The sequence below is a fragment of the Pecten maximus genome, chromosome 5 (assembly GCF_902652985.1).
Source record: "Pecten maximus chromosome 5, xPecMax1.1, whole genome shotgun sequence".
Taxonomy (NCBI): Eukaryota; Metazoa; Mollusca; class Bivalvia; order Pectinida; family Pectinidae; genus Pecten; species Pecten maximus.
Window position 1 is genome coordinate 6,374,968 of NC_047019.1, and position 27,770 is coordinate 6,402,737.

General features: G+C 38.6%; 1 protein-coding gene across 5 annotated transcripts in view; it reads left to right on the forward strand.

Moving 5' to 3' along the window:
• Positions 1 to 22,146: 22,146 nt before the first annotated feature.
• The window catches only part of LOC117326983 (synaptotagmin-7-like), a 239,298-nt gene continuing 233,674 nt past the window's right edge, over positions 22,147 to 27,770 (forward strand). For all 5 annotated transcript variants that reach the window (XR_004532554.1, XR_004532553.1, XR_004532552.1 and 2 more), the window contains exon 1: positions 22,147 to 22,295. Coding sequence is in view for 1 of the 5 variants with exons in the window: in XM_033883786.1 (XP_033739677.1) it covers positions 22,268 to 22,295 (28 nt within the window). In the remaining 4 variants the exon portion in view is untranslated. The remainder of the gene's footprint in view (positions 22,296 to 27,770) is intronic.

Consider the following 27,770-nt stretch of genomic DNA (forward strand, 5'->3'; position numbering starts at 1 on the left):
TTTTATTGAAGAACCATAAGGCCATGCTGAGGTATTTTTCAGCACGTATATAAAGCTACGATAAGGCTGATAGGGATAGATATAAAGCTGGCAGGTTAATGTATATTTTGTTGAATTATTGTAGGTTTTATTACGGTTCATTACTCTATAACTTTTAATCACATGGTCTTATGACGCAACATGATGATACTGCAAATGATAGTAGCAGTTAGTTGAGTATTGCCAGAACAAACTAAATTGATGTCATTTTAAATATGTGTTTTAAATCTTGAGCTTGATAAAATGTCAATCTTGTTCAAATTGATATCCTTTTATAGCAAATTAAACCAGTATATTAAAACTATATATTATGTATGTTAATCTCTTTCATCTTTGCTATTTTGTCTGGAAGGTGTATGTGTGATCCAGAGTGCACGATGGAAAGTGTAAGTGTGAATGTTTGATATATAATTGCATAGTATGAGATTGATATTTGTACTTGATAGTATTATACAGTAAATTGCAATATTCAAAACAATTTCATCTAAAGTGCATATATGGTGGCATACGATTATCGATATATTACTTAACTGTTTACTTCAAGTTTTTATTGTAATCTCTTACACCCATGGTAAAATTGTGTTTGCAAAATTTATTTTGTGGGCGGGGATGTTGTGTACATGTATATGGTAGTATGGGTTTGATGAGATTACATAATTGTAACGGTGTGGTCTAGGGGGAGATAATTTGTAACTCGTATTGTATGAGTTATCCCCCTTTCTAGAATTCTCTTCATGTAAAGATATATTTGTCAGTTAATACAAGGACATGGAACTGGAAACATGTGTTTGCGTTTTATCTACGAAGATGTCATGTGAATCATAAGCGAGTTCCCCACTAACCTCACACATTGACATAACAAGAGGAAATAAACTAAAAAATGTCATGAACCGAAAACGGAAGCTGCTATCTCAATTAACGTGGTCCTGGACATGTATATAATATATTCTTTCGTAAATCATTCACAAGCCAAGAAAAGCAATGGATCGAGGCACGGCATGCGTGTGGTTCGACCCTCCATATACGTGTATGTTTGTGTTTCGCGGGAAGCTTTGAAGCGGGCTGGTCTGTGCTGTCATTGTTGTGTTCTTGGGCAAGACACTTTACCATAATTGCTCTGAACGGCGTGCGACTTATCTCCCGTATGTTGTTCATTGAGGTAGTCACCAACTACTACAAGGAGATCACGCCTCAAAATGATCCTGGTTGAATACGGGGCTATAAACACAGCAAACAAACAATATAAGAAACAAAGAAAAAAGACTTGTACAGGCTACAAAATGTTGCTCAGGGATTTTCTGCCATATTGACAACCTGACAATTAGTTCCGCCATTAGGCGAACTTACCAAATCAACTTCTTCATGTTTGGCATTTTCAATACGGTAACGAAACGTGATCATGTTTTCAAATACGCGGCGAACAGAGTAAAATCATTAATAAGTGTCAAGTTTTCAATTAATATTCAGCTATCCCCAGTTGTGCTCCGCGCGCGATTCTTAACGGAGCAGAAATTAAACAACACGCGCCTTAAATTTTTTGCCATATTCCGTCATATTTGCAACAACAAAAAATGAATAAAGACATGTCCATTAGCTGCGATAATGTAGCCTTGCCGAGAAAGGTTTTGTGTATTGTCCAGTCGACTGGAACAAAGGAGACGGGATAAGATTATCAGAAAATATATCTCAAAATTTCAAATGCTTAGGAATTATAATCATCACAGGAAATACACATTCATTTATAAAGGTTTAATTGTAATAGACAGGTATTTCTTTTTTGTTTTCCGCATAGCCGTATAATATTCTTTTGTCCCCGGATATGACGCGACAGGTGGCGTTACTGGTCAAGATGAAGTATGTGATTGGTCCATGTAGCGGTAAATGCAAAATGCAGATATGCAGTTAAAAACGGTACAAAGTTAAGATTGAATGCAAGCTGAATAAGTGGATGCATCTTTTCAAATGACACATTAATAAAATTATATTCCTGATTGAAATACAGTCGTATTCAGGCGCGTAGCTGCCTATACGCAAATACGCAGTTGCGTACACATCAGTTTTCAACAACAAAAAAACACACACAAAACAAACAAAAAACAAACAAACAAACAAAGAAAGAAAAACTCTGTTATTTATATGAGCTTATCTATACAGAAACTATGAATGCTGTCCCTAGGTGATGGTTATAGTCAAACCCACTAATTGATATAACTAGTCATTACTGGTAGGGAACGCAATCAATCGGTCGGTTAAAGTAGGACAAAGAAAAATCCGAAGACCTGTTTCTTTGGAAGAAATTAAGTCCTAAACATAAGGAACTTAAATTAAAAGAAAATAATAGAATAATTCAATATTTTTTTGTGACTTTACTCTACTAAATGATTATTAACTTGATTCCGGTTTGGCGTCCTCCACCTGTTTTGTCTTGATCAATCAGTCTATTTGGTATTGTACCTTCAAAATAGAGCAAATTATTTTCTAAATTTTCCTAATTTTCTTCTGTTTATCTCTCCTACCATTCCCTTTACAATACATATTTATTTTATACAATTCAGATTATCTTTTTTATACTAAACAGATTATATTTTTAATATGTCTCAAGTACACGTATTTGCTTTTTTGAAGTTAGACGTACATGTAAAACCATTTCAGGTAAAAGAAGATTTCAATTGATTCCACGAGGAAAATGGGTATCTGAAAGCTCTTTTACACATGTCAGACAATCTAACAGCTATATTCGGATATGTGCTGAATGTAAACTATATAGCATTGTTAGATCTTCTATCCCTTAAACACAATACAACATAGAATTATGATTTAACTCATTCCAGTATAACAATTATACACAACGAGAAACACTTTTTTTTTCAAATATGTGTGTGTGTATTTCGGCACAAATTGCATGAAACTATGAAAAGATAATCTGATACTTTCTCAATTAAGAAAAGTAAAATAAGTGCCTATATCATCTATTGTTAAACGTACATGTAGTGAATAGTGAAAATTGGAGATAATATCTCATTTACATATTTAAATTGCTCATTTAAAATATGATTTAAAATTTGGGCATAGTAACATTTTTTTTTTTTTCTGGTGTCTGATCTAGCCCACCATCCTACCTTTGGTGCCATTCCTATAAAGGATTACTTACAACCGGAAACCAGGGTGAAGTCTGATTTACATACATTTGTATTTGTTACTGTTAATCTTAAAATGAATTATAAAACATTAACCAAAAGAACATGTCCGGAGTTATATATGCGCAGAGAGTACAAAATTCACTATTGGAATTTTCCTCACTACATGACAGCTGGTAAGATGCAGAAATGAATAAATACTTTTAAGGAAATCGTTTGCTTTCAAACTTTAGGTGAACGTTACTATACGTATGCTTAGGAATGTTATTGAATATAATGAAACACAGCTTTCTGAACGCAGATAGACACAGAAATCTAATTTTGAAATGTACAGATTTTGATATTATATATGTACCCGTTGTCTGATCTTCAATGAAATTAGTAAATTAATGTATTTTTAAATCATTAGGTTTGCACACCAACGCTGTCACGGATGTTTTGCCTTATATATCAAGGCTGCAAAATAGTGGGATTAACGTCTCCAAACGAGACCACGCGTGGTTTTCCTGGCTTGCCTGGGTTGTCACATGAACACGGTTCCCTGGTAGTTAAGCTTCTGAACTCTGACCCCTATCTGAGCTATAACCGGAGCAAGGACATTAATCCTCGTCAATCAACCCCTATCTGAGTATAATGATAATCGTTATAATTCCAACTTTTAACTTAACTCTAGAACACATGTCGTGCTATGTTATGACCACCGGTACAGTTGAAAGATTCATTTATATTAAATTCAATTCGACTTTACTGGAACTTTTATAACTACAACTGTATTTTTATATATAAATGTATTTTACCTACACATACCGTCATGAAAACATCACCCATTGTCGCAATGATCATCCCAAAACGTCGTATTACGGTAACGCGACTTAAATACAAGGTTGATCTCGGGGTTTTGGTCTTGATTTCTTTCTTTTACAGCTCTTCCCACATGAAAGGTATTGCTTTGCCCAATGGACTATGGTTATGTACGTGTGGTTATTGAACATATATATTCGGACATTATGTAAACGTGTTCCAAGCGTGCAAAATAAGATAAAGGCAACACAAATTATCATTCTTAATGCTGTACAAGGCTCGTCGTTTCAAGAAAACACGACAACGTAACTATTCGGACATCGTTAAATGACGGACTTAAATTGTCCAAACACTTAACTGTATATCATAATACGGTCCTCATTCACCCGTCATTTCATTTCTCTGCATACACATACAAAATAAATTGGCTACGCGCATGGTATTATCACCAAAATGATTCAAACTGATATCATTTTGTTATCTGTGCTGAAACACATGAGTTCGTTCATTTATTTCACCAGCAGTTTCATATTATAAACACCAGCATTTAAACTAGATCTATGCCGTTTATTTTTTTAAAAGATATTTCTTGTTAATATTGATATGCCCTCTTATTACATATTGAACATATCAATATGAATTACCTAAACTTTTTTTACTGTGTTTATTTTTTTCTCTAAATTTCGTCCTGCTATAGTTTGATACTGTGAGGAATCGTTTTGAAACTGCTACTTTCAAATATCAAAACTAGGAACTTAAATTTTAATCTCACATGAATCTTGAAAATTAGTTAATAATTTTTCTTTAATTAAGTAAACGTACTTGATTTGACGTACTAAAATTTTAACGCAAAACCAAATTAAAACAAATTAGCGAAAGGGTGAATTAGCGAATCAACATTGGTCGCTATAGAAACCAATGTAGATAAACTACAATTTGCGCAATCATAATTTAGCGGAATGCTTCCATTGCGAAAAACACTAAGATTACCACTAAAATATGTCTGTTTAAACTTTTTTATTTGTAAGTGTTTAAACATGATAAATTAAGAGATATATAGTGTGTTTTTATCAAACTTTATTCACGCTTAGTTCTTTGTTTATAAGGGACATCTTTAGAAATGACACCTCTCTATAAAGGGTACTTTTGTCTTGTCCCTTGGGTGTCCTTTATACACAGATTTAACTGTAGTATCTAGGTATGCAGCGTGAAGGTTTGTGGACAATTTTATAAATATTTTAGAATATTCCAACACGAAATATTATATAATTAATCTTTACGACAGCAAATGTGTTTAAAACAGCGGCAGAAATCACAACAATGACCTATGCGCTCCAGTTTGCCCAGAGTCACCTTTCTCATCCGGGGTCACTCTAGAGTCATCCTTATCTACCTTCTTTCCGAATGACTGAAGCAGACGACACCAATTACCACTCGGAGTGCACCAATTACGTGGAACAATAACCCAACTGTTCATTAGGATAACATTATTCCCTGTTTCTCTGAAATTTATCATGATTGTGTCCAAATCTCGTGAAAACAACCTGGTTTCCGATTTAACAGGGAGGCCAGTCAATTTTACTAGCGTGCTTATGGAAACAGCTGATAAAGGATGACTTCCATTTGAAATATGATAATATTTCATCACTCGTAAAAACAGCGGATTGAAATGTAACATAATGGTAATGAAAAATGGTAAAAAGCAGATGGAACGAGTGACATAAATAGTTCCTCCGGGATTTGAATAAAACAATTTAAATAAAATTTCCGCGGATTACGTTGATGCAATGGCTTAAGAATGTGTCACATTTCTGGAATCATCTTGTCGTTTCTGATATCTGGGGACTTTAAATCTCCTAATATTCCGGGGAAGTGTTTCCCGGTTTGGAGCATAATTTGGCTATTAATGTCAATTTAATGTTTATGAGGAATTGTTTTAACTTAATCAGTTATTAAGTACAAAACAAGTGCGTAGTCAGCCTGGTTGTTCATGGTCGTCTAAATGTTTCTGGGTCGCGTTAGATGTTTTCCTTAATGATTCCAGTCACGGCAACTTAAAACCAGTAAGTCCTTTCTGACGAATGTACATGTGTCCTAAACACAAAATACCACGTACATGACTATGATTCAGTGCCGAATCATCCAGGTTACCGGTAGGGCTATGGACTCGCTTTGTTTACGTTGGAATCCTTCGCAATCCATACACATACACAACGTTTTATTGTTGACTTGGTTAGTTATGGTCAAACAAGACTTTTTCCAAACTTATCAGTCATTCTCAGTACTATTAAGTCGTATTGTTTATACCATCACAATGGGATGAAGAAATACAATGAAATGTTGATCAACAATGAACATCCGTTAACACTCTAAACAACCATACAATATGTACTTCATTACAGACATACGGGACGCCTTCTTTTATAATGACGTAGCTTATGTCTGGAGGGCAATTCCATGTCCTCTCATATCTAGGTCTGGACACCAATATTAACTCCTCTCCTATCTAGGTCTGGACACCAATATTAACTCCTTTCATATCTAGGTCTGGACACCAATATTAACTCCTTTCATATCTAGGTCTGGACACCAATATTAACTCCGCTCCTTCAGCCATTGTGAGTTCAGCTAACATTTTAGCCAAAGACTCGACAGGAGGACACAGTCCATAGCCTTACTCACAAGGAAAACACTTGGCACAAAAAACTAAAATGGAGAGGGGGATTGTTTAAAAAGGAAAAAAAGGGATCACAATCCCACATTTGGTCGCATCATACTAATCGTACAATGTGGACAAGCTACCCTTTAGTTCCTTTATATCACCTCGTGTTACTAGAGTTAGTGTTTTGTACTTAAGGAACTGTGTTTAAGCTCCTATCGTCCTTTAATCATTAGCTCGAACGTAACCTAATTACGGAAATAATAATAAAAAAAAGTTCTGTAACGACAGAACTACAACGGAACGAATCTATAAAAACGTCTGGGGTTTCTTGACTCTTCCTTCTCATACAAATCAGCATTGATTTGTACAGTTTTATTCCCAATTCTCCCAGGACAATTTGCACTTTTTTGAGAACATTAAAATATCTGGTGTTCGATATTTTTTTCTATTGCCCTGTTTTGTTTTGTTTTGTTTTGCATGCATTTACACGAATTTACGTAGTGGTCAAATGTTCTCTAGGAAATGTACGCTTCAGCCATTTGTTGTTAGCTTAGTTCGTGGAGCCATTTCCGCAATAATCAGTTTAGTTTTTGACAAAACACTTACTTGCAGTCAGCGTTTTGTGCCGAGGTCGTTGATCAGTCATTTCAAAATGGCGCCGTCTAGTTGACGTTCCGATAACGTCTTAAGCAGGCGACGTCAATATTATGTTACCGATTTACGCGCTTATTAATCCGCTGAGCCATTTTTCACTGCGTATACGCCAATTTATTCGCAGTCAAAGTTTTCTAAGCTGAAGAAGGGAGAGATATAAATAGTTCATTAATACCTAAAACGTGTATGGCTTTGCACAGCTCTCGGAGTGATTCGCATTCATGATTACAATCTTGAACTGTGAACAAATACAGAAGAAAAAAAATGCTGTAGACTTAAATCCAGGATAAAAAAAAGTCACATTTGTTCATATTTAATATATCTGAACATATGTCATTGTCGCATACCCAATGTTGATTGCAATACACGTTACGCTATGATAATGACAAGTGTATCATAAGTGTAGGGTAGCGTGTAGTGCTATCAACCTTAGGTATCCGACGATGAACATCAGTTGAAGGGAAAGAGACGAAAATATGTTAATACCGACTGGATTATGTCCCCTGCATCCAAATAATGACCGGATTAGTTCCCCTCTATCCAATAATGACTTGATTAGTTCCCTTGTATCCAAATCCTGACCGAATTAAATCCCCTGTATCCAAATCATGAATTGATTATCTCCCATGTATCAAAATCCTGAATTGATTATCTCCCTTGTATCATAACCCTGATTAGGCTATCTCCTCCGTATCCAAAACCTGACGTATTATCCCCATGCACATGAATAGGGTTTCCTCCCTGTATCCATATCTTGACTTGGTAAGCTCCGATATATCCAAATCGTGATTTAATTACCTCTTGTGTACCGAAATTCTGACCGGATTACCTTCCTTATATCAAACTTTTGACCGGATTATCTGACCTTAACCAAATGCTGACTCGATTATCTCCATTTATCTTAATATTCGGATTATCTCACTGTATCCAAATTCTGACTGGATTATCTCCCCCTGTATCCAAACCATCACTTTTTCCCCCTGTATACAAATCCTTAATGGGTTATCTCCTCTTTCTCCAAAACCTGACTTAATTTAATTATCGCCCTGTATCAATATTTTGATCTGATTACCTCCCTTGTATGAAAATCCTGACTTAATTATCTTCCTGTACCTAAATAATGGACAGATATTGAGATTATCTTCACTCTATCCAAACCCAAATTAATTGAATTTGTCCCCTATATCCAAATCCTTGCTTGGTTATCTTCATTGTATCCACATCATGTATGAGTTATCTCCCCTGGATCCAAAACTTGACTTAATATTCCCGCATCAAAATTATGACCGAGTTATAACCCTGTGTTTAAATCCTGACTTATTTATCGCCCTGTATCAATATTTTGATCTGATTACCTCCCTTGTATGAAAATCCTGACAAAATTATCTTCCTGTACCAAAATAATGGGCAGATTACCTCCCCTGTATCCAAACCCAAGTTCACTGAATTTTCTCCCCTATATTCAAATCCTTGCTTGGTTATCTCCATTGTATCGAAATCATGTATGGGTTATATCCCCTGGATCCAAAACATGACTGATATCGGACTGAGTTATAACCCTGTATCTTAAGTCTGACTTAGTTATCTCCATGTATCCAAATCATCAATGAATGATCTCCCCTGGACCCAAATCCTGACTTAGTTAACTCCCCTTGATCCAAAACATGGATGAATTATCTCCTGCGTCCGAAATCTGACTTGACTATTTCCCCTCGGATCCGGATCCTGGATGGGTATCACCATTGTATTCTAGTCATGACTGAGTTATCTCCCCTGTATCCAAATCGTATTACTTATCTTTTATCGATTTGAATTTATTGACTTTAAATCAGTTTTATTGCAAACATTACACAGATGATTGAACGCAAGTTATCACAACTTATCAATGTCCTCTCCGTAATACAATTATACATACATTTGTATGTAAAACTTAGCAATGGCCTAATGATTAACAGCATATGATAATCATATCATAGTATCCTAAACAGAGCAGAAAAAGAAAGGGAAACTGGAATAATAGGGAAAGAGAGAAAGAAGAAGAAAACTTGTTGATAAGAATACATTGTAAAAATATCAACACTTTACTCTCATTGGCTAAGGTGTCTCAAATGAAAACATTATACAAATGAAGATGAACGAGTAAAACTTTAACCATCTTTATTCGAACCAGAGCAAGTACCTAGGCGAAGCTCGATTCTCTGAAATGGTAGAGGTCACCTTCCCGACCATGCAATTTTTACTATAAGGTCTATTGAATAATGATTTCTTTATTGTATTATTATGTAATTCCGACCAAATATGTATTTAACTAAATAGAAATATATTTCATTGCAAAGGTGTTAGAATTGTTAAAATGTTAAAGAAAACCTCTGTAAAACACTCACAGCCCGACCCCTTTCATCGTGGTTCGAGTACAATGTAAAACATATTTTCCCCGGTTTGATTTTGAAAAGGCAAGGCCCGTTATACCCCATATATAGACATTCCACAGGGAGACCATTTTTATCAATATTCCTTTTTTTCATTGTAAATTTACTTTAGTATAACTGATTTTTTCAGACTGTGACATGATTTAAAAAAAAAAAAAAAAAAACAACAAAAAACAAAGAAATATTTTTTTACTTTGTCATCTCCGTTCACCATGCTATGAGTGTCTGCCATTTTAACCACTTAAAAAAAATTAGAACATTTGTCATTAATTCAAAACCGAGAAAGAGACTTGAATTTAACTAGTGTCATGAACAAATAGTTGTCATAGGCGACTTTTACACACTACCTCTCATGGAAACCACCATTTTTTCTTACAACTGTAATAAAATATATTTCAATAGAGTATATGATTAACTCGAAATATTATCTAAGGTTTTCTGAAAACACATTAATTATCCAATCATCCATTTTTCGATAGACGCCGCCCTCCCCTCCTCCACAGGGACCTCAACACACCAGTTGCCCACCTCTATGCATGCATTCGTGATCACGGAAGTGACTATATACTATATGTCGTAAGTTGATATTTATTTAACTTCCGTAAAAAGTATCATGTGTCCTTTGTTGTGGTATAAAAATACCCTTATTACCATATTGTGCATAGCTGTGTGCAGTTTTATTATATATATACCATGGGTGGCATACAATTGAAAACAAACCCACACCTTTACTCGTGGTTGGGAGATTGTGTGTTTTTCTATCGCCGAAATCTATGCCGGTGGAAAACAGTTTTTCTAGAAGGGTCAGAGGTCATCCAAACAACACAGATTGATGGATAGAGACCAGACAAAGAAAAGATAGCATTACATAGTTTTAGTAATTTTTCATATTTTTACAACTTTGACAATTAAACGTTTGTTATATCTATTTCTCTATCTCACAGAAAGTTCCTCGTGGACCTTTCCCAGATTTTGTATTTAGGTTCCCCCTGGTCTCTATTTGTGCCCAAATAATTGTAAGTCTGATCATGGGAGAACAAAATGGCCGACGCGCAACTACCTTAGATTTTGGGAGCTGAAGTTTGTTTTAACTATTTCTTGGGGGAAACTGGAAGGTTGTTTCTGAGACTGGGTATGTAGGTTCGCATTAGCCCTTAGTTATCGTGCATGGTCCATTTGGAGTCTGATCAAGAAAACAAAATGGCATTCAAGCAGTCATCTTGGATTTTTGTAGTTGAAATTTGTTATCATTATTTCTTGAGAAGTTCTTACAGGATATATCTGAAACTTGATTTGTGGGTTGTCTTTTAAGCACTTATTGTGAATGATTAATTTTGAGACTGAGCTAAAAACCAAAACGGCTGACAGTAAGCTATCTTGGATATTATTTGGAGTTTGTAATTGCTGTTTCTCAGAAATTGATTGATTAAAGAGCATTCCTTCGTTTGAATAAAATGTTTGTTGCCAAATTGAAGCTTAATGGGAAATGTGTATTTTTGCCAAATAGTAAAAGTTATAATTTTTAAATTGATACGACAGTTTTACCCCCAGGGGAAACCAAAGTGCTTCAAGTATCATCATCATAAAAAAAATTCTCAATTCGACCCGAAGTATCACTAATTACCACAAAGGCAGACGGTATTTGTGTACGAAACGTCATTTTACTGTACATTTCGGCGTTACTTTCATTACATGTAGGCACAAAAACTCATATAGCCCTCATTCGGACATAGATTTTATCAATAGAAATTCTGCACGTTTCTGATGTCTGAACGAAGGAATGTCCCTTAAGGAACGATGAAAAAAGTAGAGAAAAAAAACAATAGTCATAAATAGAAGCAATGAAGATTGATAATGGACATGATCCAAAGTCATTCCCAGAATTCCTTGCTCAATAAGAAACTCAATGTTAACATTAGGCTTATTTTACCATTAACAAATGATAAAAAAAATAAGCGAGAACATGAAAATATTAATTTTGTATAAAGTTTATGAGTATGAGTAGTTTAATATTTTTTTCATTTATAACAAACAGCAATTTTTTTTTTATTGTAATTAAGAAATTAATTTTAAACATTGATAGGATATCGTTTAGTTTCATGCTGGTATATTAAAGAAAAAAAATGGAATTGCAAATTAAATTAATCTGCATAGCGCATCGGGCATTCATTTAGTTTGCAATTCGGTTTTCAATTCATACCAGCATGAATTTAAAGGATATTCCTATCAGTGCTTATAATTAATTTCTTAGTTACAATGGGAAAAAAAGGCATTGTTTGTAAAATATTTCTCTGTTTTCAATTTCCAGGGAAAAACAATTCTGCAGAAAGAAGATAACCAGAACATGTTTTTAAAATGGTTGAAATTGTAGACAATCTTCATAACATGCTGAATACCGCTGACGAACCCAAAACAAGATTATTTATCCTTTTAAAATATGTTGACATTTGAGCTTAAAAATCAAGTACGCGGCCAGCCTAAAGACCAAACATCATGAAAAAAAGTTGTTAAGTTAAGTTTAAAGTATCTTTTATCAACATAAAGGAGGTGGTGCATAGGAGGGCTAAATCGGCCCACAGCGATTTTTTTCCCGGAAACATATTTTTGTCAAAAGCATAATATCCTCGATTATGTGGGAGGAATTAATTTCCATTCCGCAATGTATATATTCTTTTTTTGGTGATTTCATTATTTCCCCATCAAACTGCATAAGAAGCTAATGTTTTGACCACTAACTATTATAGAACATATTTTTATTTCCTATTTGTGAAACAAATTCACCCCATTTGTTTAAGGTTTAATTTTGTATATGAATCATCACGCTCCGTGACACTTAAATTAAATTTCAGCCTAATTTGATGTCATCTTTGTGAAAATCATCGTTTTTAACTTTTCATTTAAAGTCTAATACCACAAAGTTATTGATGGAGTACTATCAAAATTTCCGGTTAGAAATAATCTATGGATATTCATAAACATTTAATGAAACAACTTTATTTGGTGAATTACTGGATATGCCAAGATTTTATTATTGTTAAATGCATTCACCCCCAATTTTGGACAACATATCAAAGTACCGAAGGTACTGAAAATAGAGGCAAATGCTAAAAATTCAACAAAAATAACAATGCAATCAGACTTTACTGCTTGTGTCAGACAGGGTGCTCCTTTTTAACCCTTTTTTAATACAATTTACTTCATCACCTTTCTTTGTATGCAAAAATCTTTTGTTATCCAGTAATTTTTTATGATTTTTTTTGGTTGTGTATTAAGATTAATATGCAAACATGTTTTTTAAAAGCAAAATTTGATAGTACTCCAACGATTATTACATTTTATCTACTTAACAAATAAAAGAAAATTTCAAGAAGGTAAATTTTTAACTGAAAATTTTGCTAAAAAAGCTGTAATTACACTTTCTATTATACAAATTCATGCTAAACACACATGTTTTTATAAAATATAACATCGCATGAGACTATCAATGCAATATGAAATTTATCAAGTACTTTTGTACAAGAAATATATTTAATTTAAAAGGGAGGGTACACATTTTTTACAGAAATCATGTTAGGTGGCGCTGCGTATACAGTATTTGCCAATTTTCGTTTTAGTGTCTAAAATGACATGTATTTGGTAAAAGTCTATAATAATATCATGCATAAAATAAGATTCGACCGTGGGCCGCCATGCACCACCTCCTTTGATATGTATTCATGAGAGGAAACGAGGGATCTCCCTGCAACATACCTAGAGGCATGGTAAAAGAAATTTTGCCTTTTTAAAATAGCTTTGGGGATAAAAAGTATATACACGTATACAGTAATGATACACTATATACTAAAATATTATAAAGTTTGACAGAAATCGGAGTGCGACTGTGTGTAGTTGCATATATCTTTACAATTAAATGAAAACATTTGTCAAATATAAAACATTGCGCATACATACGCAGTTATTGAACACAAAAATAAGATATCGTACGAAGATTTACAATTTTTTAATACAAAAATAAAATATTGCACACATATTTAGTTATTGAATACAAAAATAAGATATTGCGCAATTATTTACAACCATTGAATGTAAATGAACATTGCAACGTTTGACTCGCCATCCACAACACCGAGAACATTGTCAGTCTAAAAAAAAATGTGATTATTAAGATCGAATAATTGCTCCCGGACCTAGAGAGCGTCGTTTCCTTATTTCTCTGAAATGGCTCCCCACACAAGACATTCTGTGTTTGCTGAAAGTTTATTACAAAGCAAAGTCGCAGAACCGCATTTCCTCTGCTTTGAAATCTTGTATTTATCCATGTTTAAGTCTAAAAGAATCTTGAACATAAAAATGGATCTGAACGAAAGGAACTCTTAAAATCCTATAAAGATGGGCACCGAAATGTCCGTTAGTCCCCCGTAGAGGTTTCGTAAGTTACAGAACAAACTGTTCCAGTCTCCTGTATGCATTGTCATTGCATGTTTAAAACATGTTTCTCCTCTCTAGATATTAGTTTAAACTTAATCTTATTCAATAATACATGGAAATATAATATATACAATATAATTTCAAAAAGGATTCAGAAACAAGTACTAAGTACTTACGTAAATTTGTCTCATTGTAGACATACAGCAGCTATGGAACAGTACTGACAATACTTTCTAGATGTTGAAGATACATTTCATTTCAGTAATAATTACCATAACTTTAGTATGCATATTCATCACTTACACCCATCTTTGTATCCCCAAAAAACAAGATTCAAAAATCCCGCCCTCCCTACCGTCACGTGACCTGTATCTTAATGATTACGCAACAGAGTGGTCTCCCATCCTCTTTCCTTTATGGTGCTTGCTGATAGCTGACGGCTCATAGTTTGTGGATATCCCGACATTGTTATTTAGCTATTGTTTTGACTATTTGGTCAAATTTTGGCAACGCTTGTTTGCTTTTTGCCCATCTCCCCTTTTGTGTTGAGTTACATACATTTTGTATATACATATTTTTGTTTTGTGCCTTTTTCGGCCGGTGTTTACATTCCACGTGTGCGGGCGGTCCCGTGTACCACGTGGTCCGCCATTGTTTTGCATTCGCTGTCGTTTGTAAATCGCCGGTCTTTGTTCGGCCGTTTGTAGCAGTTTTTCGTTGTTTTTTGGCATCGTTCCTGTTTTACACTGCATGTAAAGTTCATTCTTGTTTACGTACGTTGTATGTTTTAGTTTGTTTTTACGTGTTTGTTGTTTTTTGAATACAAACGTCGTGTGCTAGTAGGTAGTATGTCTCGCTCGGGACTACGACGGGGTTCGTCTCATGAGCGTTCCTATCTCTACGGAGAACGGGATTCTAATGAGATATGTTCCCTTGATCGTTCCGGTCATGAGGATTTGCCGTGCGTTTCTACTCAGGACGAACCTCATGACGGGGTTTCTCTAGCACCTGGGCGACCCTCTTCTTCCCGTAGGAAGGATTCGTCTTTATCTTCCGGCAAGAGAGGGAAGCATGTTAAGAATGTTGTTCCCGGCTCTGAGTCGGTTGTCAACTCTGTTGTTCCTATCTCGGGAGCTCCCGTGTCGTCGGGTTCTTCTCGTGACGGGAGGGTGGTCCTTCCCATTCAGGAACTCCCTGGAGTAGGGGAGGGACATCCCGACCCTGGTTTAACTCTGCCCAGGGTCGAATTGGCTGACAATTCCCGTAAGCTTTCGAGCTTGCCTTTGGGTAGGGAATTTCAGCCGCCGGTCACTGGTTTGGTCAGTGATCTCGGCAATCCAGGTGGTGTTGTCGATGGGGGCAGTTTTGATGCAGGGCCTGTTCCTCCGAGTTTTTCTTGCGGGATTGTCCACTTCCACTGGGGTAAGGGATGCGCAGCTGTCTTATTCCTGCATCAATTCTGGTCCGGCTTTTCATCCTGGCCAGTTACCCGGCCCTGGTCCTATTAGGTCCAGCCCGGAGTGTTCTGGTTCGGGTTTCCCAGGGGGTGTTCTCCCACGGGAGTGTTTTGCTGGACAGGCGACTGGGTTCCAGGCGCCGTTTCCCTCTGGTTCAGGGTATAGGGTTGCCTGCGGGCAACCATCCTTGGGCCACCCAAACCAGCCTGCGGATGGTTTTGGGTATCGTCAGCATCCCGGCAGTTGCGGGCCTAGCCCGCACATGTCCGGGTTTCCACCTGGTGGGAGTGGTGGTCCACCTATGTCTTTCGGACTGGGTGGCCAGCCCCAGTCTCAGGCGGGTCAGTTTGACCAGTTCTGGGGTCACTCCCAACCCACGGGACCTTTTCCATTTCCTCAGGGATATGGTTTTAACCCTATGGCTTTTCCTGCATGGAACCCTTGGGGTTTGGTCTCCCCCTCACGGAGACGTTTTGGCAGTTCCGCTGACCCCCTCCAGCGCTCTGCTTCTTCGGGGGCCACTGTGGCCGGTGCTAAGAAGGTTTGCCGCACCTTTAGGACTTCTGCCTCGCGTGCGGACTCGTTTGTCTCCGGGTCCAAGGGCAGGGCTGTGACTTCTAAGTCTAAGCCTGCAGCCACGGTTGTTAGGCGATCTGCACCTAAACGCCGTTTTATGGAGCCCCTTCAGGATTCTCCTGAATTGGTTCCTATGGCTGGCCCGTTCCATGCAGTCGAGACTTCATGTCCCGCTAGTGTGGAGGCTATGGACTGTGAGGACGCGGGTATGGCAGATGAGGAGGATGTCGTTCATCTCTCTCCTGGGTGCTCGGATATAGACGCTGGTCTGTCCGGGTCGTCTGATGACGATCCTCAAGGTGGGGATTCCCAGGATGAGGGTGACCCTGAGGCTGCTGAGGCTGAGGCCCAGCACGTCTTGTCCGGTATGCGGGCCCTTAGGGCCGACGTTTCCCGGATTCTCGGGGAGAAGGTTTGCCCACCTCCTTCTGCGTCATCTATCCCGGAGTCAACCACCCTTTTGGGTTCCTTGGTGGCTCCTAGAGCATCCGCCCAGTCGGACCGCTCTCTGCCAGAAGGCACTATTGTGTCTTCAGCTCTGGCCACTGCCCAGTCACGGGTTCTGGAGAAGAATTCGTCTTCAACCCGTACGCCTGGGTTTGCTGGGTTGCAGCTCAGTGTTGGTGACCTGTCTGAGGTTCATCCCTCTGACTATGCCACACATGATGGCCTGCTTGTTTCTCAACCAGCTAGACTGGAATCGAGAGAGCTGGCGGCTTGGCCCGGTAAGTCAGTGGGTCAGGTGGTGTTTGGATCTAAAGAGCACCACAAGATGGAGAGACTGCTGCGTCTTTCCATCCAGATTCTGTCATATATAGACTTTCTGACAGTTTGTCTGTATAGGGTTTCCGATGTGCCTGAGGGTCGGATTTCCGAGACAGAACAGGCCGACATCCAGGACAGGATGACCTCTGCCCTGAACGGGGCATTGAGAGCTCTGGCAGCCTTGCAGGTGTCTTTGCTGGTCAATGTCTTGTTGGCTAGGCGTTTTTCAGTTTTGAAAAACCGCCCGGTCGATGAACCTTACCGCTCCCGGTTGTTGACTGCCCCCTTCTCTGGGTCCACTCTTTTTGGAGGGTCCCTTCCTTCTGTTCAGAAGGATTTGAAGGAGGACTCAGTCGCCTCAGCACTTTTGGTGAAGAGGATTCAGGCTGAGAAGGCCCGCACCTCGCAGGGGTCAGCGCCTCCTAAGAAGAAGGCAAAACCTTCGGCTACGCAAACTTTTGCTCAGCCAAAGGCGAAGCCTTCCTTCAAGGGCAACAAAGGGAAAGGTAAGAAAGGGAAGAACCTTCCTGGGGGTAAGAAGAAGAGTTCCTGACTCTCTTCTACCCTCCTTGGTCCTTTCAGACGAGGAGTTTGTACGGGAGGAGTGCAGTCCTCCCGTTTCAGATTCCGGTCCGTCTCTCGCAGGATTGGGATCAGGCTTGGCAGTCGACTCTCTTGCTTGGCAAGGGCTCGATCTGCCACGGCCAGATCTTCCTGTGGGGGGACGTCTATCCGCCTTCCTCCCAGAGTGGAGGGAGATCACGGAGGACGCCTGGGCCTTGTCTGTGGTCAAGGAGGGGCTAGGCATTCCGCTTTTGCGGGATCCGCCGTTAGCGTCAAGGCCAATCTTTTTTCCTCCTCCCGGGGATCCAGGAAAGGCTTTGGCTCTCCAGGAGGAAGTAAGGACCATGTTTGTCAAGGGCGCGGTCGAGGAGGTACCTTTGGCAGAGTGCACCCCCGGCTTCTATTCCAGAATGTTTCTGGTACGGAAAAAGTCCGGGGCTTGGCGCCCGATCATAGATCTAAGTGCCTTCAACAGGCACGTAGATTCTCCTCACTTCAAGATGGAGACTCCTCGGGGCATAATCGCCTCCGTGAGAGATGGAATGTGGGCCACTTCAATAGATTTGAAGGATGCCTACTTCCACATCCCCATCAAGAAGTCGGCACGGAAGTTCCTCCGGTTCACTTGTAACGGGAAGGTCTTTCAGTTCCGGGCCATGCCATTCGGGCTCACGACTGCACCTTTGGTGTTTACCTTTGGTCGTGGGATTCCTGCATTCTCGGGGAATAGATGTTCACATCTATTTCGACGATTCCCTCATGCTTCACCTAGTGAGGAGATCCTTGTTGCAGGACACCCGATTGGTCCTGAAACTCTTCCTAAAGGTCGGTTTCATTCCATCCAGGGAGAAGTCGGAGGTGACCCCATCTCAGGATTTCGTTTTCCTGGGAAACCGTTTCAACACGGTTCAGGGCATTGCCCTTCCACCAATGGAGAAGTTCGAGAAAGCCAGGGATCTCGCCCTGACTTTCATCGGCTGGTCTCGGGTCCAGGTGCGTTGGTTTCTCAGTTTCCTGGGATTTCTCAACTCCCTGGCAGATGTGGTCCCCTTGGGGAGACTTCACATCAGACCTCTCCAGATGTTCCTTCTTGGCAATTGGGTCCCTTCGTCAAGGGACTGGGAAGCTTGGATTCCTCTGGACCAGTCGGTCAAGGAGTTTGCCCGTTGGTGGACCCTTCAGGACAACGTTCTCCTAGGGGTTCCTTTGTCCAAGCCCGTTCCCACTATGACCCTGTTCACGGATGCTTCCATGACGGGTTGGGGGGCGTACCTCGACGGGCATTGCCGGTCGGGGGAGTGGTCTGGGGAACAGCTCTCCGAGCACATCAACGTGCTCGAGATGAGGTCTGTTCTATTGGCATCGCAGTCTCTTCGGGGGATCTTGCAATCCAAGGTGATTTGTGTGGCTACGGACAACTCAACAGTTGTCGCGTAAGGAAAGGCAGGGGGGTACCAGGTCCCACATCCTGTGTGCCCTTGCTATCCGTGTTCTTCTTCTGTGCCAGGAGATGCAATTAACTATCCTTGTCAAGCATCTTCCGGGCAGATTGAATGTGTTGGCGGATACTCTGTCCAGGCGCCGCCAACCGGTGTTGACGGAATGGCAACTGAATCCTTCGATTTTCGAGGGAGTCTGTCAGGTGTGGGACAGACCTCACATAGATCTGTTCGCCACATCCCTGAACAATCAGTTGCCAACGTTTGTCTCTCCGGTTCCAGATCCGAGGGCTTGGGCCGTGGACGCTCTATCTCTGGACTGGGAGGGGATGCATGCTTATGCATTCCCCCCCCCCCCCCCCCCTTCAATTTGGTGGGCAGGGTGTTGCAGAAGTTTCGGAAGCATCATTGCTCCCTGCTCCTGATAGCACCCCTGTGGCCGAGGCAGCCTTGGTTTCCGGAGCTTTTGTCGTTTCTGGTGGAAGATCCTCTGATTCTCCCACTCAGAACGAATCTCCTTCGCCAGCCTCGGTCCAGGACGATGCACTCTCGTCCAGAGATACTCCACCTTCACGCGTGGAGGCTATCTCAGGAGGCCTCGCTCAGGCGGGCTTTTCTAGAGACGTGTCAGCTCGCATCGCTCGATCGATTAGGTCTTCCTCTTCTGCCGTCTACCAATCAAGATGGAAGATTTTCTGTGATTGGTGTGTCGGCAGGAAGGTTGATCCGGTCAAGGCATCTGTACAACTGATTGCTGATTTTCTGCTTTGGTTGTTTAGAGATCGCAATCTTGCCCCGGGCACAATTGCTGGTTATCGTACGGCGATAGCCAGTGTGCTTTCCTTTCAGGGTAGATCAGAGGTGAGCTCATCCTCTTCTCTATCTGCCCTGATTAGGGGGTTTGGGTTGGACAGACCTAGAATACGGCAGTTGGCTCCTCAATGGAATCTGGCTCTGGTGCTCGATTCTCTGACGCGTGCTCCTTATGAGCCTTTGGAGTCGGCCACCTTGAAGTTTCTTACTTTCAAGGTGGTGTTCCTCATCGCCTTGGCTTCTGGTCGTAGGAGAAGTGAGATCCATGCTTTGTCCTCTCACCCCTCTTGCCTCCGTTGGGCTAGGAACTTTTCTGCCGTGACCCTTCTCACTGATCCTGCCTTTTTGGCTAAGAATCAGGTTCCTGGTTTCTTGCCTGAGCCTATCAAGATCCCTTCATTGCAGGGCTCGATGGGTTCTGTGGAGCGGGATAAACTGCTCTGTCCCTGTCGGGCACTTAGGTTTTACCTTGAGAAAACCAAGGGGGGGGGGGGGGGGGGGGGGGGGGGGGGGCGGGGTACTCGATCCCGGCTTTTCTTGTCCATCAAGCAGGGTCAGCAGGAGATCTCCTCCCAGTCCATTTCCAGATGGATCTGTCAGGTTATCAAGATCAAGTTTGCTTATGACCATTCTGATGATCAGGTTCAGGCTCGTTACAAGGTGAGAGCTCATGAGGTTAGGGCCCTTGCTACATCATGGGCTCTTCTCAATGGCTCCTCCTTTCAGGATGTCATGTCCGCTGCCTTCTGGCGTGGGCAGAATACCTTTACAGATTTTTATCTCCGGTCATTGGCTTCGCATTCAGATGGGTTGTACTCTCTTGGTCCGGTGGTGGTGGCACAGTCTGTGGCTGTGCCTCCACAGTAATCTGTAGGGTTTTTTTAATTTATCATGCGATCAGGCATCACAATGGTACACCTGCTCTGCATACGCGGAGGTAGTTGCCATTTTTTAATCATTGTCGGCTAAAATTGGGGGGTTCTTGAACCTATTTATCTCCCTACCTACCTGGAGTTGCGTCTGGGTTGCTGTGCCGTCGTTATGGGCTGCCTGGCTTCGAGTCTCCACTACGGTAAGACGAATTCGCATACTAAAGTTATGGTAATTATTACTGAAATGAAATTGAGGTTTTTAAAGTAAAACCAATTTTCATGAGGTAATACTTACCATAACTTTATGGAGTCCCACCCTTTTATTCCTCCCCTTAACTCATTATCCTGGCTGCCCATGTGGCTCCATAAAGGTTTTTGAGGATGGGAGATCACTCTGTTGCGTAATCATTAAGATACAGGTCACGTGACGGTAGGGAGGGCGGGATTTTTGAATCTTGTTTTTTGGGGATACAAAGATGGGTGTAAGTGATGAATATGCATACTAACGTTATGGTAAGTATTACCTCATGAAAATTGGTTTTACTTTAAAAACCTCAAATTTAACCCCCTGAAAAAATAATATTAAAAAAAAATCGGAAGGAAGCAGACACATTCTATCGAATATTCCAGACAACTGTTTGTCGTTATTTCGCCTCAAATCGTCGTTATTTCGCGCCGCTGCGAAAGAAAACGCTACTCTACGTTCTCGTGTTCCGCGGGTCTGAATAAAGATTATCGTTGCTTTTTTTTACCTACGAGAAGACAACAATTCAATTCAATTCAAATATTTATCGCACGATTCTAGTTACATAGGTAACTTGATGGCAGTATATGTAAGTATACATTACCGGTATCAGATAAAAACGGATGCATTATGAAAAGACCAGTTCTTCGTACAATCTCAAAGCAGAGACTTGTATATCACAAGTGATACATTGTATACAAGTCTCTGCTCAAAGTAATTAGCCGACAAAATGACAAATACGAATTTCATCTTCTAACATATTTTATTTTCATTTTCTTATCTAAGCTTAGATACATATCTCTAACTATAATATGCATTAAATCTATAAAAAGGTGTTTTTCAATTTATTTAAAAATCTCATTTTCCGACTCTATAGACCTAGCATATTAGGGAGTCCTTGTCATAAACTGCTAACATAACGTGTACCATCGCATCGTGATAATTCTTTGATAATTACGCCGTAATTAACATAGGGCAATTATCGGTCTGCGACAATTTTTATGAAATGTACAGAAAATGTATGTGCTTTGTGTGAAAATGCCGTCCGTGATATTCATTACTTCTCGGTACACAAATACATTCTAAAAACACACACATGGATAGAGGATTCTCTTTGTACTTATGTCAAACAATAAGGAAACATTAGACATTTAAAGTACCGGGCTGTGCGTGTATGACTGTACCCTCTGTTGATATATTTACAAAGTTTGTTAATAACCCGGGAGAAACTGTGCTGTGACCTTTGACCTTTCCTCGCACGCGAATTTGACTTCCGTCATTTATTTTTCACAGACCTGTGATGTTTGAGTAGACCGGCTGTAGGTATGATGGCCGGGGTGTTTTGTGGGATTTAAGTGTTTACTGGATTAGGTCTCTGGCTGTCAGGATGGCGGTGGAACATACTGACAACTTCTGTAAGTATGATTTTACATAAAATTCCCTAATCCACGAGTCTCATTTGCTGTGGCGCCGACTGTGCTCCAGATTCAAGAATGTTGATAACGAAACTTCATTTTTAACAGTACCCGGTAATCTACAACTTATTGTCAGCTTTGACATGATGTAAAGTGTGTGTCATACATTTTTGTATAATTTTACCAATTATATGTGCTGACATATGTCTGTGTGACCGAAGTTATATACATGACAGTAGACTTTTTTACGCCTGTCGGTTTCAGAAAAAATATATGTACACAAACACACATGTATGGGTCGCCATTTCAATAGGCTTAAATACACTGTGTGATTAGTTTTTAAAGTATGATCCTTTATGTACACCTACAGTTACAAGTGTACCATGTTCAATACAGAGGACATTTCCTTCCCTGATTCCATAACACATATATTCGTGAATGAAAATATTAATATAATAACTGATGAAACTCAATCCTGTCAGCCATACTTTGATGCCTTGGGTAACTAAAGTTATGATATTGATACGGATAGATAAAGTTACTTACACTACTAAATTTTGTAAAGTAGGTTCAATATCCAACCAGTGATCCATGACATTTCAGTGAATTATGTTATTTATGAAATTTCAGTAAAATTGTACAAAGGGAAATTTGGACACCTGGTCCAGAATTAGATTCTAGGGACCCTAATTAATATGATGTCGGACTATTATTATGCATTATGTTTGAAGTGCACAGAGGTTATGAACATATAAATTATCAAATATCAATATATATATAGAAATATTGTCAATACAAGTAGGTATTGGGAGCTCCTTTATATATATAATTCAGACATGAGACCTTTTACATGTCACTGCAGGGCTTTTAAGATATATAGGCCTATATGCTGAATACTTAGTCAGTTAGTGAATAGTCTGTTAATCTACTGAGAAGAAATTGAAATACATTGGGGACGGGAATTGGATGGTGTCATGAAAAGCTGTATTATTAGCTTTGGTGGATGTATTGTAAACATGAAACCTTTAAAATTTGATATACTGTAAGACACACAATATCTACCCTCGAATAACTGCTGGGACAGTTAGTGTACAAAAATAGCTCTGTGTTTAAAGTGGAGGACAGGTTCCTATCTCCAATGTTTACCTGTGGATGGGACAAGTACTCCCACACAAACCATAGATGGTCATTTTAATACAATTGTAACCAATTCCTTAAGTAAACTAAGCTATTTCATGTAATGCACCATTATCATACCAAGGTTGTCAATACCTGAAATAAATGTTCTAAAACATGATGAAAATAAAAAAAAAATGAAATTTTATATGATGATTTTATATAAGGAACAGGATATGCAAGTTTTATATGATTTTAAACTGTCTTTAAAGGGAACATTCTTGTTAGCTAATAGCTCGGGGTGCTAGCTGGCCCAGGTTTCAGAGCCACAAATTATAGCTCTATTATGTATTAAATGTCTATATTACAATTTCTTTTTAAAATCTAGCAACTACTGAATGAGAAAAGTTTAGCCTATGGCAGTAATGAAGCCTGGTAAATTAAATGATGTGTGATTTTTGTTTAGTGTGTCAATGGTTCCAATTGACTAAACTGATTTTATGACTTTAATAGCTCTGAGAAAAATTGTTAGTGCTGAGAAATTGAGTGACATACAGGTAGCTACCTGCTTGCTCTGATGGGGAAATGGAAAGATAACTAGACGTATGTGATGTCATCAATAAATTTAACCAATCAAAACCACCCGCTGTATTTCGTGACAGAATCAGATAAAAATTCACTTTTTTTCTGTGACTTTATTTTTCTAATGAATAAAATATGTACAAACACAAGTATTACAATAATTTGTATATACGATCGTGATTGCAGGTATTTGGTGATCGGTTGAATTAAAAGTGTTTCTTGTATTTTATATTAGAGGTGTTAGACTGATATAAATCTGTATAAATTTTAGGAAGAATTGAGGCATTGATGAAAACCAGTGAAATTATTGTAATGCATAAATATATGTTTATTGTTAAAATCTCAAAATGTCCTCGGACAGTCCTTATGGTGATAAGTCAGTTTTTGAGTGTCAGTGGTATTACCTGTAGTTAATTTTGAGTCAGTGATTTTACCTGTAGTTAATTTTGAGTCTGTGGTTTTACCTACTGTTAATCTGTTAATTTTGAGTCAGTGGTTTTACATGTAGTTAATTTTGAGTCAGTGGCTTTACCTGTGGTTAATTTTGAGTGAGTGGTTTTACCTGTAGTTAATTTTGAGTCAGTGGTTTTACCTGTAGTTAATTTTGAGTCAGTGGTTTTACCTGTAGTTAATTTTGAGTCTGTGGTTTTACCTACTGTTAATCTGTTAATTTTGAGTGTGAGTGGTTTTACCTGTAGTTAATTTTGAGTCAGTGGTTTTACCTGTAGTTAATTTTGAGTCTGTGGTTTTACCTGTAGTTAATTTTGAGTCAGTGGCTTTACCTGTGGTTAATTTTGAGTCGATGGTTTTTATCTGTGGTTAATTTAGAGTCAGTGGTTTTACCTGTAGTTAATTTTGAGTCAGTGGTTATACCTGTAGTTAATTTTGAGTCAGTGGTTTTACATGTAGTTAATTTTGAGTCTGTGGTTTTACCTACTGTTAATCTGTTAATTTTGAGTGTGAGTGGTTTTACTGTAGTTAATTTTGAGTCAGTGGTTTTACCTGTAGTTAATTTTGAGTCTGTGGTTTTACCTACTGTTAATCTGTTAATTTTGAGTGAGTGGTTTTACCTGTAGTTAATTTTGAGTGTCATTATTTTTACCTGTAGTTAATTTTGAGTGTCATTATTTTTACCTGTGGTTAATTTTGAGTATCAGTAGTTTTACCTGTGGTTAATTTTGAGTATCAGTAGTTTTACCTGTGGTTAATTTTGAGTATCAGTAGTTTTACCTGTGGTTAATTTTGAGTCAGTGGTTTTTTAACAGTAGTTAATTTTGAGTCAGTAGTTTTACCTGTAGTTAATTTTGAGTGTCAGTGTTTTTACCTTTAGTTAATTTTGAGTCACTGGTTTTTACCTGTGGTTAATTATGAGTATCAGTATTTTTACCTGTAGTTCATTCTAAGTATTGGTGGTTTCGAACATTTGTTACATGAGAACTGATAGATATTGGTTTTCCATGTTACTCAGTGTCATGCTTGCTTTTTAAAAGTCTTTGTAAAATCAACAGCATGTGTATTGATTCAGGGCAGGTTCCATGTTTGGGCTTTTAATGAAACTTTACTCAGGACATATGCATTTCGATGGTGTAATGGTTATATACAACCGACTGGCTGTTGTAGGATATAACGAACAAAGGCACAATGTTCACGAAAGCTTCAAGTATTGAGGTCAATCCCAGTAGTGTAATTGAAGGAAAAAAATCTGAGTTGTCGTAAATGTTCTAAATAACATATCTAATCTTATTTACTGAAGCTGGCTTCCATTTTAATTTTTATATACACCTGGGTCCACTGTGTGTTTGCATGTAGCATGGGATCAAGAATAGAGCTGTCAAACCCATTAACGACACGGATCTTATTTCATTACTGGTATAATTTAATACCTTTTCCTGGATTACTGTTTATAAATAATTCATTAAATGAAGTGCGTTTATCACAGTTAGTCGTTTAAGTATCAGATACGTTCCAGGATATTTCTTATCTTGTCCTCAAAATTAATTGCTTTTAGACATACAACATATAAAACCTGAGGGTATCAGGATTCATTACACAGTAGATAATTTGTTCCGAATACACAATCAAACCTTTATCCTTTGTCAGGTGATCGAAGTTTCTCCTGGTGCCTTTGTTCTGAATAACATCACAACATAACAGGGGGTCACTGTGATATGAATAGCCTGAGCACCATTGCAGTCATGTATTACAAGGTTATATTGAATATCATATGTCAATTATGATATCAATGATATCAAAATATTTTTTTGCTAAGGAAACTAGCATATGATAATCATATGCTGGTTTCCTTAGCAAAAAAATATTTTTCAGTTTCAGGAACAAGAGAAAAAACGTGAACTTTATATATATATTTTACAATAATTGCAAAACAAGTTATAAATAGCAACTTCTATTAATCACGCTTGTTGGCTCGGATGGAAGTCCTTAAGGGGCCTTGCTGTGAGAGGAAACTGGTGTAGGGTGTAGGGAAGTACCATTTCGAATGGCTATGGTATATGTCACACCCTGGAGACAAAATTGTCACCAAAAGCCTTCCTCGAAAATGTGAGGCAGTGTCAAGGGAGACATTAGAAAAAAGTTGATAATGAAGAGGAGGATTAGATGAAGATTGCTGAAGTTGCATGTATGATCATGCAACAGGGGATGCATGCAGTACTTTGATATAATCTGTGTGTAAAATTTTCCCTATTTGGGAAATTGAATTTCCCCAAATTACACAGGAAAACACTGAAGTGTGCCTGGCCCTGGGGTTAATTTCATCGGTGATCCTTAACTCACGGAAATTCCATAACTTAAAAAATTTTCCGTAAGAAAGCATTATTGATTTGAGGAAAAAAATCTTAGTTCAGCAACTTTTTCTTAAATGCTGTAATGCTTTCCTATGGGAAATTTTAAGTTAAGGAATTTCCTTAATCTAATGAACCTTAGGAATGTTGATGAAATCATGGATTACCATATTGGCTTCTGATAGGCTCCAAAGCCTTAATTTTGGTACTAAAATTCCTTTGTTTTAATTTTGTTAATTCTTGGCAGAATGTGGTGGTTTATTTTCAAATTACATACACTTGCAGCACCTTTATTAAGTATTTTCTGAAATCCAAGATCATTGTGATGACTTTCTGTTTGTCAGTCAGGCACAACATGGTTCTTGCTGATGCTAACTGTTTTTAAGTGATTTTTAATTGTATTACTGAAAACTTACAAAATAGGCTCTTTCTCATGGGCCAACTTAAAAATAACTGCAGAAATAAAAGTGCAAAATTATCCCGTTCTCAAAAAGATTAAGTTTATGGGATGCAGTGACACCCAGCTCCTGTGTAATACAAGTAGATTGATCTCTGTGGAGAGTCGTTATGGTAGTGTAGGTTGATCTGTACTGTTACCAGACCTCTCCATCAAAATGCCTAACCTGTACAATGTCTCCTCGCTTGTGGATTTTCTAAACAGAAACCCTATATTCTATAGACATATTAATCTATTGTCTTCAGTTATCAGCTGTACTGGTCAAAGACAGGAAGAGCTTATGTCGTTATGCGTCATTCATCGTCTGTCTGTAAGTAATCTCATTATCACTTCTTCTCCTGAATGGATAATGATACAGACATATGACCTCTGAGTAGGGCATGGCGAATAGTTGCTAAAAAAAAAACCTAAGTGACATTCAAGATGGCCACTATCAGCCACCATCTTAAAATTTTATTACTTCTCGCATGAATAATACAATCATTTCGAGGCAAGATTTCCACTAATGAGTTGAATGGT